The 16,035-nt window shown below is 41.7% G+C and overlaps 1 protein-coding gene and 1 long non-coding RNA gene across 2 annotated transcripts in view; one reads left to right on the top strand and one right to left on the bottom strand.

The window, feature by feature from the left end:
* The window catches only part of LOC123478241 (uncharacterized), a 27,516-nt gene extending 14,466 nt beyond the window's left edge, over nucleotides 1-13,050 (top strand). Inside the window, exon 3 of the long non-coding RNA XR_008425304.2 lies at nucleotides 12,592-13,050. This is a non-coding gene — a long non-coding RNA (uncharacterized lncRNA). The remainder of the gene's footprint in view (nucleotides 1-12,591) is intronic.
* FBXO28 (F-box protein 28) overlaps nucleotides 1-16,035 on the bottom strand; it is a 24,168-nt gene extending 8,133 nt beyond the window's left edge. Inside the window, exons 1-3 of the mRNA XM_053912708.1 lie at nucleotides 15,750-16,035; nucleotides 4,541-4,650; nucleotides 1,935-2,073 (exon numbers count right to left, since the gene is read on the bottom strand). Of these exons, the coding sequence (XP_053768683.1) occupies nucleotides 1,935-2,073; nucleotides 4,541-4,650; nucleotides 15,750-16,016 (516 nt within the window). The 5' untranslated portion in view covers nucleotides 16,017-16,035. The remainder of the gene's footprint in view (nucleotides 1-1,934; nucleotides 2,074-4,540; nucleotides 4,651-15,749) is intronic.

Raw genomic sequence — 16,035 nt, 5'->3', positions numbered from 1 at the left:
CTCACAACTATAAATCTACTTTTGCCCCACCCTATATATTCTCAACTTTTTCTCATCTTTGTCCTTTTTTAAATTTTTTAAGATTTTATTTATTTATTTTTAGAGAGAGGAGCAGGGAAGGAGAAAGAGGGAAACATCAGTGTGTGGTTGCCTCTTGCGTGCCCCATCCCAGGGACCTGGCCCGCAAGCCAGGCATGTGCCCTGACTGGGAATCGAACCTGCAACCCTTTGGTTCACAGGCTGGCACTCAATCCACTGAGCCACACTAGCCAGGGCTCATCTTTATCTCTCTGTTCACCTTGAGATTTCCTAAACTTTCCTTTCTACTTGTTTAATTTTTAAAATTTCCTTCCATATTCAAAAAATTGAAGTGCATTAAACATTTTCTCGGTATGTCTTTCTGTGGCATGTGTCTAACTATATTTTTTCTTATTTCTCTTAACATATTGGTCACAGTTTCTTTTTAGAGTTTTATATCCTTATATGGTTTCTCAAAGGTGTTTTTCCCCAGTTTGTTTTAGTCTGGGTTTCGTATTAGTCCGATGATTCACTACTCTCTGTTTGTGTTTAAGAATGGAGCCCATAAAAGGTTATCAGAACTCCCCAGCTAGTCGAGATGGCTGTCAGGACAGTGGGAGGGGAGGAGGGAGGAGGAGGGACCGAAAACTTCAACTAGATTTGACCTCATTCCTTTAGACAGTAAAGATAATCATTCCAATCATGTGAGGCTGATAGAAAATAGGCAACTTCTATAAAGGCCAGACCCTAAATATCTCAGGCTTTGCAGGCCATGTGGACTTGGCCCAAACAACTCAACTCGTTAGTAACAGCTGACTGAATTGTCCCTGTGGTTGAGAAACCTGTAAGACATTTCTTAAATATTCATATTATTAACACTGATATATGCACTAAAAATGAAACTATACTAGTTCAGTGAACCTCCCAGGATACTTAAGAGACAAGGCCTGTAAGTCAGATCTGGATAAAATCTGGCATTAAGAATCAGAATCCAAAGTTTCTAACTGGTCACCCTTTTACAGTACCCTATGAAAGCATTTACAGCTAGAAAGAGGAAAGTGAGATACACCAAAGACTATTTCAAATAAAATGAAAAGAAACAGAATTCCCCTCCACCAAATAAACACTGTAGAAAGTACACACAAAATATTGCCAATGTTAATTATCTATGGAAATAACAAAAAAAGAATATTTAGATTTTACGAGGTGTTAATTAGTTCTAACCACGGTGCTAGTTTGCCAGTATCAACTAAGTAGCAAAATGACCTCTAATTCCATTTTCACCCTTCCATATAAAAGGATGAGGACATATTTCATCTGAATTACACCCAACTGCAGAAGGAAGACACCACTGGAGGTGCAAGCAGCGTGCTAACCACTGGGGTCTTTGACTGAGTCACAGCGAGTATGCTGCAAACACTCATTTCTGGGTGAAACAGCACTATTACTTGGCTCTGAGTATACTGCTATACAGTAATTACTCTTGTCCAACCTGGAAGTTTTATAAAGCTATCTCAAGAAACATTCTCAAAACCAAACCCAGCCTGTCCCTCCTCCTCCACCAAATCTCCAGGGCAGGGACAATACCTATCTTGTTCAGCGCTGCTGTACCTCTGGCATCTCAACAAAGAGAAAAAGTGCAGAGTTTTTTTCTTGAATATAGGCTCTTAACACGCTTCTCTAAAGAACAGCAGGGCTCCTACTGTATGTTTCATCATTTAAATTTTAAATATAAGGGGACACATAAATGATTCCTATTTCTATTAGTTACTGTATGGAAGCTAAACAAATCCATCCATAGAAACTCATTCCAGAGAAGTGGGAACAATTCTGACATTTAAAAATCACTTTGTAACTTCATAATAAAGTTTACACAGTACAATCCAGCTGGTATAAGGTAGGCAATTTTCTATTACCTTTCCTGGGATGAAGCAACAGAGATTGGAATCCACATACTTCATGAAAGTCATATTTAAAAGTGAAAGCCTGGTTTCAACAGCAGCAAGGATGTCTGCGTGACGAGCTAATGAATGGTTTCTCCTTTCTGACTCTCTCCTATAATTAAAAAAGCAAACTTTAAAGATGTACTGTGGACTACAATGTTAAGCAATCAAACGTTTTAATGACACAGCCTAACATTTACATGTTAATGCAGAAATCTACAACTGGGTCACAATGCAGCTGCAATGACAAATGCATCACTGTGTCCAGAGATCTTTGCTAAGGACTAGGACTCACTGACAAAGCATTTAGAAAAAATATTAGGTTTTTTTGGCTATATCAAGCCTAGCTGTTAGAATCAGAGAAATTAGAAAAATGAAAGAATTACACAACATACAGACAAGAGATTATATATTTTTGCCCATAAAATGAGCTCATTTAAACTTTTTTACAGTTTACTAAGAAATAATTCATATAGAATAAAGTCCATGTTTAAAGTGTACAATTTAGTGGTTTGGGTATATTCAGAGCTCCATCCCCACTATCAAATTTCAGGGCATTTTCACTACTGCAAAAAGGCGGCCCATAAACACAGCCGGTCACTCCCACTGCCTGGCACTGGGCAGCCGCTAATCTACTTCCCCTTTCCACGGACTTGCCCACTCTGCACATTTCAGGTAACCGGCGTTGGGCAGTTAGGTGGGTTGGGCGTCCATCTCCTCTCATCCAGCACAGCTCTGCAGGGTTGTTCCTGCTGCAGCGGGTGTTGGGACTTCACCCCTTTTTGTCGCCGACCCCCATTCTATTACATGTAGTGCCGTCATCCTGGCTATCCGTCCATCAGCGGCTGGACTTTTGGGTTGCGTCTGCCTTTCGGCTAGTGTGAATAATGCTGCCATGAACATGCACGTGCAAGGAGTTGGGTGGATGTATTTTAATTTCTCTGGGTTATATACCTAGGAGCACACCTGCTGGGTCAAGTGGTAACACTATGTTCAACTTTTTGAGGAACAAACTTTTCTAAGTTTTTTATAAAATGGCCGCACCATTTTATAACCCATCAGTAATTTATGAAGGTTCCAATTTGTCCACATGCTTCCCAGCATTTTTTGTCTTTTTTTGTTAGCCATCCCACTCAGTGCAAGGCGGTACCTCAGTGTTTGTCCGCAATGCCCTGATGACTAAAGATGCTGAGCATCATTCAGGTGCCCCCTGCTCTTTAGTGTATCTTCTCTGGAGACATGTCCATTAAACTCCTTTGCCCATTTTTAAATTGACTTGGCTTTTTATTGTTGAGTTCTAACAGTTCCTCATACAGTCCAGATACAAGTCCTTTATATATATATAAGCTGCAAGTATTTCTCTCCCGTTCTGAGGGCTGTATTACCATTTTCTTGATGTTGTCCTTAGAGGCAAAGAAGTTTTAAATTTTGATAAAATCCAGTTTGCCTACTTTGTCTTAGTTGCTTGTGCTTTTGGTGTCATATCTAAGAAGCCAGTTCCTAGTCCAAGTTCATGAAGGTTAGTACTCTGTTTTCGTCTAAGGGTTTTATAGTATAACGCTGACATTTACACTTAGGTCTGCAATTTATTTTGAGTTAACTTTTGTATGTGGTGTGAGAAAGGGGTCCAACTTCACTGTTTTTGTGTAGATACCCAGACGTCCCAGCATCATTTGTTGAAAACATTTTCTTTCCCCACTGAACTGTGTTGGCACTCTTGTTAAAAACCAATTGACTAAAAATGTAGGGGTTTATTTTCAGGACTCCCAGTTCTCTTCCACTGATCTGTATGTCTGTCCTTATGTCAGTACCACACTGTTTTGATTAGTGTAGCTTTGCAGTAATTTTTGAAATTGCAAAGTGGTAGTCCTCCATCAACTGTGTTCTTTTTACAGACTGCTTTTGATTATTCTGAGTCTTTTGTATTTCCACAGAAATAGAAGGATCAGTTTATCAATACCTTCAAAAAAGACAGCTAGGATTTTGATGGGGACTGCACTGAATGTCTCGATCAATTCAGGGAGTACTGCAGTAAGAACTCTGCAAAACATGAGCATGGGGCATCTCCCATTTAATTCTTTAAGTTCTTTTATAATGTTTTGTAGTTTTTGGTATATAACTCCTGCACTTCTGTTATATTTACTACTAAGTATTTTGTTCTTTTTGATACTATTGTAAATGGAATTGTCTTAACTTCATTTTTGGATTGTTTATTGATACTATATCCAATTATACAATCCATGCCCAACTTGTTTATTAGCTCTACTAATTAATTAGTGTTAATATGTATAAGATCATGTCACCTGTGAAGAGAGAGCAGTTTCCTTCTTCCTTTCAATCTGGATGCCTTCTATTTCATTTTCTTGCCTAACTGCCCTGGCTAAAATCTCCAGTAAAATGTTGAACAGAAGTGGTGAGAGGGAGCAAACTGTAGTAAAAGTCACTTATTGTGATCTGGGTACCCTGTATCACAAGAAATTGGGAACCATTTAACAGGTAAACTCTGAGATTTTTTAAAAAATCAAGAAACAGACAAAGCCACCAGTGGTAACCGACTGCCACGGCCAGCCCCAACCCACCTTGGGAGCTGCGCTTTGACTTGCTTCTGACACAGGTTATGGTACCGCTCCACTTTCAGAAATCCCTGATTCAACATTCTCTGGCAGACCAAGTCCATTCTTTTACAGACCTGTGGGGGGAGAGGAGGAGAAAGAAGAATTAGAAAGTCATAATGAAATTAACCACAGACAGCTAACTCAGACTCGTAACTGAACACTGGAAGTTCTCTGTGCTCACGTCGTTCCCCAGTTTGCTGTCTGAACCCCTGAATCAGTACAATGGGTGAGCCCCTCATACTGTGTACTTCTTACAGTACTGCCCTAAAAATTAACATGTATAGGCAAGGAAAACTCACTCCTTTAGGTATTTGTTGATAGTTCTGAATGCATCCCCACTACTGTGGTCAGAATCTGTCGTCCTGAAGATCAGGAAAACAATGTATTCAAAGGTTTTTAATGGTTTGAAATAAGAAAAATTCTGTTAGCCAAAAATATAAATTCAAACTCAAGTCCACCCTCTCACAAAGTTGATGTGATCTATAATTGGAATGAGAATTCTTCATTCCCACCAGTGATTTGGGTTAACTATAGACAGTTTCTCTATTCTAGATACTGTGATATCCTCCAAAGTATCTTAACATGTGTGGCAGAATCCCAACTACTTTGAACCTTAAGGAATATGGTGTTTACATACAGTAAGAGCACAGGACCAGATGTCAGAACACCTAAATTTGAGCCCAACCTTTGTGCGTTCTTGAGCAAGTCGGCTACCATTTGAAAGCCTGAGGCGCCCTCTGTAAAGCGTGGATAGTAACTAACTCAGGATATCATTTGGATTAAATAAAGCAATTCATGCTGAATCATTTGGTAAACTCTAAAGTATTACATAAAAAATTATGTTAAATAAATTTTGTTTAACTTAGTGCTAATTAAAAAATTTGGCTCCATATACTTACTTGTTATGTTTCTGAGATATCCCAGCATCTTTATCTTAACTATCTTTATCTATCCCAGTTATCTTAACAAGACCAAGGACATAGTATCTGTGTGTTTGTTCTTTGATCCCTAAGAATTTTGCAGTGACTCAGATAATCAGCCTGAACACTGATTCTCCCTGTATACTATGTGTGGACATTGAAAGTGCAGGAGACTGAATTAAATCTATATCAAGTCAATTAGGCAGGGGTTGTCTTACGCTTTTTCCCCATCTCTCAAAACAACCAAGTGCAAATGTTTGACAAATACTTGTTGAAATGAAATGTTGATGAAACTCTTGATACAAGTTTGCTTTCTCCTGGGAATACAGGGACAAAAAATTCAAAGTGGCTGACACCAATGACAGCCTTAATACTCTAATATTAAATACTAGATACTTCCTGAATCAGGTATTAAGGAAAACAGTTCTTTTCAATAATATCAAAACAAATTAAAACAGTACATTTTAAATACTGATACTAAGAGTAATTCTAATAAATGATATTTTAAAATATGGTAAAATCCATTTGTAACTAAACAAAATTAGTTATCAACATTTGCTCAGTGTGTATGGAAAAAATAACAAAAACAATACACATTTACATAACTTTCTAAGAAAAAATAATGCTTTTCCAAAATAAAATATCAGCGAGTCACATTTTTGCAAATCTCTTGACGTGTGGTTTACTAGAAGTGGAGTCCTCCTATTGCTTCTGCACTCAACCCTCTGAGGCCGTCTTACCCGAGCACATTCTGAACGGCATGCACGCACACCGCATTGGCGCCCAGAGTGTGGACAGCACCGCGTGCCACAGAGCACCAGAGCTCCACTGCACACTCGCGAAAGAACAAGTGAACATTGCAAACGACCTCTCAACACCGTAGTGCAAATATCTTACACCTTACAGACTCCCACAAGGGCCGGGGGAGTCCCTCCCTCTGGGGCCCCTGCCCACTCTGAGAACCAGTGCCCCAACCCCAAATGATCACACTGCCACAAATGCCAGCACTGACATTACGTGAGGAAAGAAGAAACTGGGTTATCGGAGACAGGAAAAGAGTGTGTGTATGTGTGAGGAGGGGCAACAGAGCAGGCTAAACTCTCATCTTTCACAGTACAAAGTCAGCGAAAAATATCAAAGAAAAGGACAACCCAAAGACTTGCAAGGAGTACTTCTGGGGAGTAAAACCTGGAGGCTGTAAAAACCATCTGACGCAAGGCACCTTCTAACAGTCTCGTAGAAAAACCCTTTGTGTCTTCATGGACTCTGCAACATCTCTGATAATTTCTGAGATGAAATAACCCAAGTAATTTTTAAGCAGCAATAAATTTACAAAGAAAAATTAAGACCGGTAATAATAATTTCTGAGGTACTAAGTTATGTTACTATACTAGCAGTTTGCTGCACTTAATCCAGCTGACTACTAAGATTTCGATCGTCTTTCAATAACCTAGAAACTCAGCTGAATGCCCAGTCCTGACGGTGCACGTGCACAGTACTGACTGGGTGGTGAGAGTGTGCGTAAACAAGCAGGTCAAGTCCACCACGGAAGAACACACGACACCAGATCAGAACTGGGCTCCGAAGGGAGGGATGGCAGGGGTGCAGAGTCAGAGGTGGTGGCACACGCAGGGCACAGAGCCTGGGAAGAATAAACCACCAGCGAGCTGACTGCTTCTGAAGACAGATACGCAGGCAAAGCTGAGACGAATAAAATCTCCCGTGGTTTGAGCAGGGAAATCAGAGAGTAATGGAGAAAGAACTGTCAAAAATCACCCATTTTTGCAAGTCTCATATTGGTACAAATTGATTGATCATTTTCTGTAAGCAACTGTAATATCAGGACTAAAGATGTGGTTCTGGAAATTTCACGTTGAGATAGCTGAAATCACTGTGGGTGAACCCCCAAATAAAGAAATGTACGAAAATAAAGGCTTATAAATGGAGCCTCAACTGACATTTATAGTTAAAAGCTAGTAAAAGACCAGAAAATAAGGAGGCACGAAGACAAATAGCATCAAAAAGCCAAAGTCAAAAAAACTCAAGCATTCAGTCAATGCTGTAAGAAAAGAGCAGTATTTAAGGTGGTACCACGCTGCCTTTCGTGGCTGTTCCGTAGCAGTGGCCGGCCCACAGCACAAAAATCAAGGCACAACAGCCCACGGACCCTTTGTTTAGGGTTCAGAAAGCAGCAGAGTGCCTGGAAAACAGAGAGACCAACCTTCCCCAAGCAGTTTAATGGTAGCTGCTGACGTCTTCTGCCTTGCAATACAAAAGCATCTCACTTAAAACCTAGCTCCAGATTTGTAAGTATTTTAATAATTTCCCAAGACTAAAGGGAAAGTTTTTATTTCCCTGGTTATTAAAACAAAACAAAATTCTAGTAATTTGGCAATTTACCCAAGATAGCAAAACAAAACTGGAGTCTAATATACAGACATAACTACTATGTCAAAAACTATCAGTGCAAATACACTATAAATACAAAAGGAACTAATGGCATAAATTGGTCTACAGTGAAAACAAATAGCTTGGGCCTGTTACTTGCTGTTCTAGTATGAGATTAGCTGTGGTTTTTCTTTGTTAATTACCGGTGCTTCAGTATTTAAAATGCCATGTTTATCCTTTTCACCATTTTCTAACTTAAGTGTTCAGTGACAAAAAATTTGCTTCCCTTGTATTTAGAAATCTTTTTCGATTTCTTGTGCCACCCTGGCCCCTTTGGACAATGCAAGGCACACACACCACCATTTCCCCCGTAGCGCTCATCTCTGACTCTGAGATGCACTTCGTCCCACTTTAACACTTGATGTCTGAACAGCCTCACTAGGCGCGCCGTCTTACATGACAACTGGCGGCCCCTCTTTTTCCGATGTCTTGGCTGCCTTGAAATGCAGAGTGGGGCAAAAGTAGGTTTACTGTTGTGAGTACACAAAACAGTTTATTTTTTAAAGATTTTATTTATTCATTTTTAGGGAGAGGGGATGGGAGGGAGAAAGAGAGGGAAACATTGATCTCACATGCACCCCAACCAGGGACTGAACCCCCACAATCCAGGCATGCGCCCTAACTGGGAATCAAACTGGAGACCTTTCACTTTGCTGGACAACACCCAGCCAAGCCACACCAGTCAGGGCACAGTTATTCTTGTATTGTTATTTAATTATTGTTATCATTTCCCTTTCAAACAACTGAAAGCCTACTTCTGCCCCACCCTGTATAGTGTACTGGGCTCCTTTGGTTTTGTTTAAGGTGCTATAGAGACTTCACAGAAGCAGATTCCCTCACTGAGGGCTCTACAGCTCTCACGTGAGCTAGACACTCGCTGTCGTCCTCCAGTTAACCCAGAAGCTAGCATCAAAGATTAGGCTGCTTATTAATTATTACTGAACTGAAAGGAACTTAGACACCAGAATGTATCTTTTTTTGGTGAGAAAATGGAGACCTGAAGAAGTCATTTGTACAGTGTCATCCAGCTGTTCATTGGCAAAGTGAAATTAAGAAGCCAGGTCTTCATAGGACAACAGTGTGGGGGCTGTTGGGGGTGGGCGTCGTGGGAAAAGGAGGGGGGTAAGGGGAGAACAAGGGTGATGGAGATTTGACTTGGGGTGCTGAACACACAACAGTGTACAGACAGTGTGGGTGGAATTGGGCACCTGCAACCTGTGTAATTGTTAACCAGTGTCACCCCAATAGATTCAATATAAAAGAAAAATAAGTACATAAATAAATAAATGAAAAGAATCCAGGTCTTCTAATTAGTGTCTTTTTCAATTTAGTGATCTGCAAGGATATGGAGTGAGATAATTATCCTCAACTGATGAGTCTCAACTAATAATGTGCCGCTACAGAAACCGGCGGCATCTACCAAAAGGGTTCCTTGAGGCAATATGGGATTTTAAAGACATTAGTGGGGTTTCACCAACTACCGGGTGAGCAAGATGTGGCTAGACCAAAGTCTTCCTATAATTCTTTCAAAGTTCAAAAACCAGAAGAGAATCATGAGGAAGAAGCCAGACAAATCTGCACTGCAGAACTCTTTACAAGCCATCTGGCCTGGATTCTTAAAAAAAAAAAATCAATTCCATAAAAGAATGAAAAAAGTGGGGTAATGTTATGGATTAAAGAGACTGGTGTTTTATTAGAGTCAAAACTCTTACTAGCCCCCCAAAGCTATAATGGGCACTTGGGGGACAATTGAGACATCTGAATATAAACTGTCACGTTAAATCCTTTGGAAGTGATGATGTTGTGATTATATAAGAGAAGTATTTAGCAGCAAAATGGTTTAGTAAAATAATTAAATGTGTGTGATATACACATGCACATTCAAAGGGAGAGAATGAGCATACAAATGAAGGAGATAAAGCTAAGGTGGAAAAAATTAATGATGGGTGCTTTATTATCTTAACAACAGGGTAAAATCATTTAAAATTGAACACTGAGTCCTGGCTGGTGTGGCTCAGTGGACTGAGTGCCGGCCTGCAAACCAAAAGATCGCCAGTTCCACTCCACGTCAGGGCACATACCTGGGCTGTGGACCAGGTCCCGGGATGGGGGCAGGTGGGATGTTTCTGTCCCTCACTTTCTGTCTCCCTTCCCTTCTCTCTATAAACAAACAGACAAACAAACAAACAAATAAAATCTTTTAAAAAAAAGTACACTACATGAACCACAGCTACTTTGGTTCTTCTCTTGCCGTAAATGATCTTTTGGTGAATCTGTCTTAGTTTTCATCACCTATTAAAAATGTAAATGCAGCCCTGGCTGGTGGGGCTCAGTGGTTGTGTCCTGGCCTGCGAATCAAAGGGTCGCCAGTTCAATTCCCAGTCTAGGGCACTTGCAGGCCTGGGTTGCAGGCCAGGTCCCCAGCAGGTGGAAGCAGGAGAGGCAGCCACACATTGATGTTTCTCTCTTTCTCCCTCCCTCCCCATCTCTAAAAATAAATAAAATCTTTTAAAAAATGTAAATGCAACTTGCTACCTCTTTCATAAGAATACTTAACCTTTTAAAAAACAATGCCTCTGCCTGGTATGGACTGTCTCAGATACAGTACTATAGAGAGAGAGCTTACTATCTGCAAGTAGAAGTCAAACAAATTTTAAATTCCCTGGCATCCCCCCAGATACTCACTTGGAAGGAAAACGAATTTATTTTAGTATTAGCCTGAGCAAAACAATTAGGAAGAAAAGTCTGTTACCAGGATTTCCAGAAAGCATCCTACAGGTCGAACAGAGAGGCTGTTCTGATTATTCTCAGTTCTTGGCTCTCTGTACCATTATTTTTATTAATATAGGAACTGAGTGCTGATTATAATGAAGCAGCCTTGATGTACTCTTGTAAATAGCTATTCTTATTAATTATATACTAGCTTCAGATCACCTTATCAATTTTTATTCTTATTAAGAGTTCTTTATTTTAGTCACTCAGTTTCTTAAAATGGTCCTGTGAAATGTTAAAGACATTCTGGGTAAATAAACACTTGACATTTAAAAACATTTCTGATAGCCTCTGCTGGAGGTAACTATTAAGCAACTGCTTTTTCAACATGATCACAGTTTATAAGGAAACCCTTATTTACAGGGTGTATTTTCTGTTGTTTGCTCAGAGCAGGGAAATGCTTTAGGAATGATTCACTGACACTGTGTCATAGACCGTCTAACGCCGTCGGGGTCCGTGACGAAAGGATCCGTGGAGCTTATGTGGAGAGGGAAATGGGCCCTGCCAGGGATCATCCCAGTCTGTATGCGCAAGAATGATGGGATGGGAACTTAGGAGTACCACCTGAGTACCACCTGAGACCCACCTGGGGTCTCCACACTGGAAGGTACAGACGTTTTCTAGGAGAGGGAAGCAAAGGAGAGGCTGCAGGCAGGAGAAAACGCGTGTGTGTGGACAGACCTACGATGTGTGGGGGACTTAACAGCTTGATGTTTGTTTCAATCACTCTCTTTTTAAGTGCAAGGTGCTAGAAGTCGGTGACTGGGAGAAACCTCTGTCAAAGGTTATTTTTTGCTCCTAGTCTCAAAAATCATGAAATTGGATTTATATGCACAGCCACCCTTTTAAGACAGTACCTTCTTCAACACTGTAAGAACCCACACCTCTCAGTTTACCCGGATATACAGGAAATAATGATAAGATAGAATTTGTTTTTCTTTTTAACACCCCTACTCGCTTCTCCCACCAAAAGCTGTCAACCCTGGAGGTTCTCAAAAAACAGTTTCTTAAATTTGGCAAGTCTGTGAAATAAAAAAGGTAGAAAGTGTGTGTTGGGAGGGCGGGGAGAGGTCGTCTGATCACTAGTCTATGACATCTAAAACTTCCCACACCCAAATGAGTCTCATTTTAATCTCTCTAAACAGCCTTCTGCAGTGACTTCATGAGCTTATTCGTCATTTTAGTTTTCTCTGGGAGGACTCTTCGTCCACCTTGGAGGAAGCCTCTGCTGACCACCCCGACAACCTAACCTTCCTGCACGCCCCGTGCTGGCCTCTGCTGTGCTGGAGCTTTGTCCGTGTGCGTGAAGAGCGGCACTGTCGCTGCCGTGGGCAGGGTTAGGGACTGACCCCTTCCCTTTGAGACTAGAATCTGCAGGAAGAGTGAACTGCCCCCCAAATACTAGTTTCTTACATAAGTACCTGTTAACAAAATCAATAACCTGCTGAGATGAAGAAAAACCCCTGAAAAGCAGCAACAGGGCCGGTGTGTTTTCTACAAGACAGCGATTAGAGAGCAGTGGTTCTCAAGCGTGGCCTCAGGGCCCCTGGCGTCCCCAGGACCCTCTCCCGGGTTGTTGAAGCCAGCCATTCTCATGGCACTAACACGCCACTTGCCGCTTCCACTCTCAGTTCTCACAACATACGGTGGAGTTTTCCAGAGGCAACACGCTATCTAATGACATTGCTCTGAGAGTTAATATACTGTGCTTTCTAGACCTTTCTAAGGTAAGCTCTTAGGGTCCTCAGTAACTTTTAAGGGTATAAAGGTATCTCAAGACAAAAAGGTTGAGAACTACTGGCACAGAGCAAGTGCTATGAGGAAGACGGCCTGCTCAGTTTAAAAAAAGTAACGATTTCTCATTTTTCTTTCCAGTTTCCTACAAGTGAACCCCTCTGTAACCGAAACTTTCTAGCACTGGGCGAAAAGATGTGGTGAAGGTGGAGCGGATGTAACTAGCTAGAGCGCCAGAGAAATAGCGTGGGACAAAAGCAGGTAGTAGTTGTGTTTTGTTACCAGATGGAAAATTTTATTCCAGACAATAAGCAAGACTTATGAATTTAACCTTTAGTCAAATATATGTCCTGAACCACGAATAGGATTCCACTGAATTTATAGGAGCTCCTCTTGAAGCACGAAGAAAAACATTTGACAGTATCTCCCTAAAGAATCTCCGAAAGCCTGCCATATGCCTCTTCCAGGGCATGGGAACACCGCGCCTCCACATTCATTCCGCACTTTCAAGATCAGCTTTAATCTGCTCCTGAACTAGAGGTAGGGCCTCACGTCTTAACCTTTGCTTCTTGTTTCAAAAACTCTCCTACCTGCCCAGAGGGCCTGGGTGACAGTCGATGCAGCACCAGCACAAATCTGTCTTATTTACTGGAAAACAACTCAAAGTACAGCTTTTGTCCTCACAAAAGTTGTGTTCAACCAAATAATTTTAAATGCATTAGAGGAATTAAATATTTAAAGAACGATTTCTGTGTAACCAGGATTTCCAAGCTCTGGGTACATTTTTGGAACAAGCCGATGGCAGAAAAACAAAAAACAAAAAACAGATTTAATAGAGCATTTGGGCAATCCCTTGGAAATAACTGGACCAGAGAGTCAAATTTCAATTATTCATGGCGATAAGAAGCAAAGCCTATCATCAACGTAAGTGCACAAATAACTGGAAAATGTTACTGTAGCAGTTTCAACATAGAGCAAATCTTTTAAAGAAAATATGGAGTAAAAAAAGAAAAGAAAAGAAAGAAAATATGGAGTAATAAGTACATGGATTGTGTACCTGTTACCTAATTTAGGTGCTAACGTAATTATGACTGAGGTCCCAAAAAGGCAAGCAAACTGGGAAAGAAGAAAAACTAGTATCTGAACCATACATAAACCAGCTCATCAGCCCGAGGAGTTGACATTTAGCTTACGAAACTAATTCTGTTCTTAACTAACATCACTTTCTTCCAAGCATATCCAACCTTAATTCCCCTAAAAAATACAATAAAAGGAATTATGTCATTTATACACGTCACAGCAGCACACGTACTGAAGTGCCTTGATTTTTCTGGCCAACAAGTCTTCAGGTATAAATGGCCACTTAAGTAGAAAAGGCATGTAAAGCACTGCCTCCAGACTGCCGATTTCATATAAAGACATAATTAAATTAATGCTGACATCTAGTGGCGAGAACATCTTTCTTTTCTGATGTTAACCTGAATTGTACCCTATGACGCCAACCGAAGAATCTAAAACCAAAGACACCTTCCAACCCCTACAAAAGATTATCCATTTAATCTAAGAATATCCATCACCCAGGAATAAGTTCCCTTTTGCTAAAGCTGATTAAAAAAACATTCCTGAGATGTAAAACTGGCTGCAGAATCTTTGGGGGAGGCGGGGTTCGTAAGGGCTCCTTATGAAAGATCTTTGTTTGAAACTACAGATTTGTATCCTTACATGGCTAGAATAGGTAATTGCTTAAAATTTAAGAATGCAACAGAATATTTCACTTGAAAGAACTGTCACTTAATAAATTGTGGGATGTGTTTTAACTCTGTCCCCTGGGATGGGCTGGTTCCCCCCTCCTTTAAAAATATTTTTAATTTTTAAAAAAGTAGAACAACTAACAAAAGAACAAAAACCCCACAGTTTTCCTCAACACTTCTAAAACAGAACTGTGACCATTCCAAGCTTTACAAAGCCATTGTCTGGCTGAAAGGCTCCATTCTATCAAATGTTATGCTCAATTTCCAGATACCATGAATGTACAGCACACATCTTGATCACACGCCATCCTTTATACGTAATGCAGAAATATTTAAGATTCCACATGAAATTCTAAGGATGACATGTTTTGAAAATTCAGGGACAATTTTGAAATATCACTTTTCAACTGGAGAATTTTCCATTCCGCAGACTGGAATGGTTGAATTGCTGTGTTGACTAGAAAAAAAAAATGGTCATCAGTCTGAAGTAGTATTAATAAGATTTCTTTAAAAAATAAGCATGATTTCCTTTCAAAAATGCAATTGTAATGAATTTCAAACCTAAACTATGACATATTGATCAGTAAGAAAATGCTATACACAGCACATTCAGAAATATGCCTTTGTCCTCTTAAAAACAATCCGACCACGGATTTAGCATCTACAAAGAATCGGTTTGCAGTCACTTCAAAATGTCCACCTCCTTGATCTTCTTACCAGTTCAAGATAAATTCACCGAAAGTAAGCAAAATAACCAAGACATTCATCAAACCTTCCGTCAAACCTCTGGAGTGAAATAAAACCACAGTGGCAAATGCATTATTTTTATAAATCACTGGCTGAACGAACTACTGTGATTTTAAGGAATAAAACCTCTCCTAAAGCAGGCGGGTAGGCGCAAAGCACCAGTTAGAGACTGAACTGCAGGAGGAAAAACCCCGGTCAAGGGGCAAGTTGCTTCACTCTGGATGGGCAGTGTCAGGGGCGAGGCCAAGCCGGCTGGGAATTTCTCAGGCTCCCCTTCACTGGCCAGTTACAGGTGCCGGGGTTCCAGCTCCCCGAACTGGCTTGAGGTTCGGGGAGAACCCACCAGCCCCACTTTATCTTCTCCAACAAGGAAACTTGGGTGGTTGGGGGAACAATACGTTCTTCTTGCAGACAAACCAAACCTGGCTGGGATCGTGGGATCGTCCTGCCGCCTCGGAGTGCTATCCCCAGCCCGGGCCGGGGTCTGGAAGGTGTTGGACAAAAGGCAGTCGAACCCACTCGTGTGTCCACGCTCAGGCCGGGCAGAGGTGGAAACCCCGCTCCAGGCGGGGGTGGGGTGGGGCACTGAGCACCCCAGGACAAAGTCGCCTCCAGCCCTGAAGCGAGGGCAGTGTCGGGACAAACCCCGCTGACAGGCACCTATTGCCAGAAAGACTTTGGAGAGGGAGGGCCGAGCTCTGGCATGCTGGGCTTGTGGGGGGCTCCCTCCCCGGGAAACGCGCTCCCCTCTCCATCCCTTGGCCCAGGGGAGAGGGTGGTGGGGGTCCCGCGGGGCCTCACCAGGCGGAGCTGGCTAATTTCGTCGTAGGACATAAAGCTGAGGATATTCTCGATGGCTACGATGGGCAGCGCCACCAGCGTGTTGTTTTGAGGCAGCTGGTCCGGAGCCAGCGCCGGGGCTGGGGGCGCCTGGGACCCCGGCTGCGGGGGCGGGGGCGGGGGCTGTGGGGGCAGTCGCTGCGTAGAGCCGATGGCCGAAGAGGAGCCGCTGTCGCCGTGGCCGCCGCCTCCTTCTTCAGCCATCCGCTCCTCCGACGCCGCCGCCATCTTGGGGGTTTAATTCCTT

The sequence above is a fragment of the Desmodus rotundus genome, chromosome 10 (genome assembly GCF_022682495.2).
Source record: "Desmodus rotundus isolate HL8 chromosome 10, HLdesRot8A.1, whole genome shotgun sequence".
Lineage (NCBI taxonomy): Eukaryota > Metazoa > Chordata > Mammalia > Chiroptera > Phyllostomidae > Desmodus > Desmodus rotundus.
This window is presented reverse-complemented; position numbering and strand designations above follow the sequence as displayed.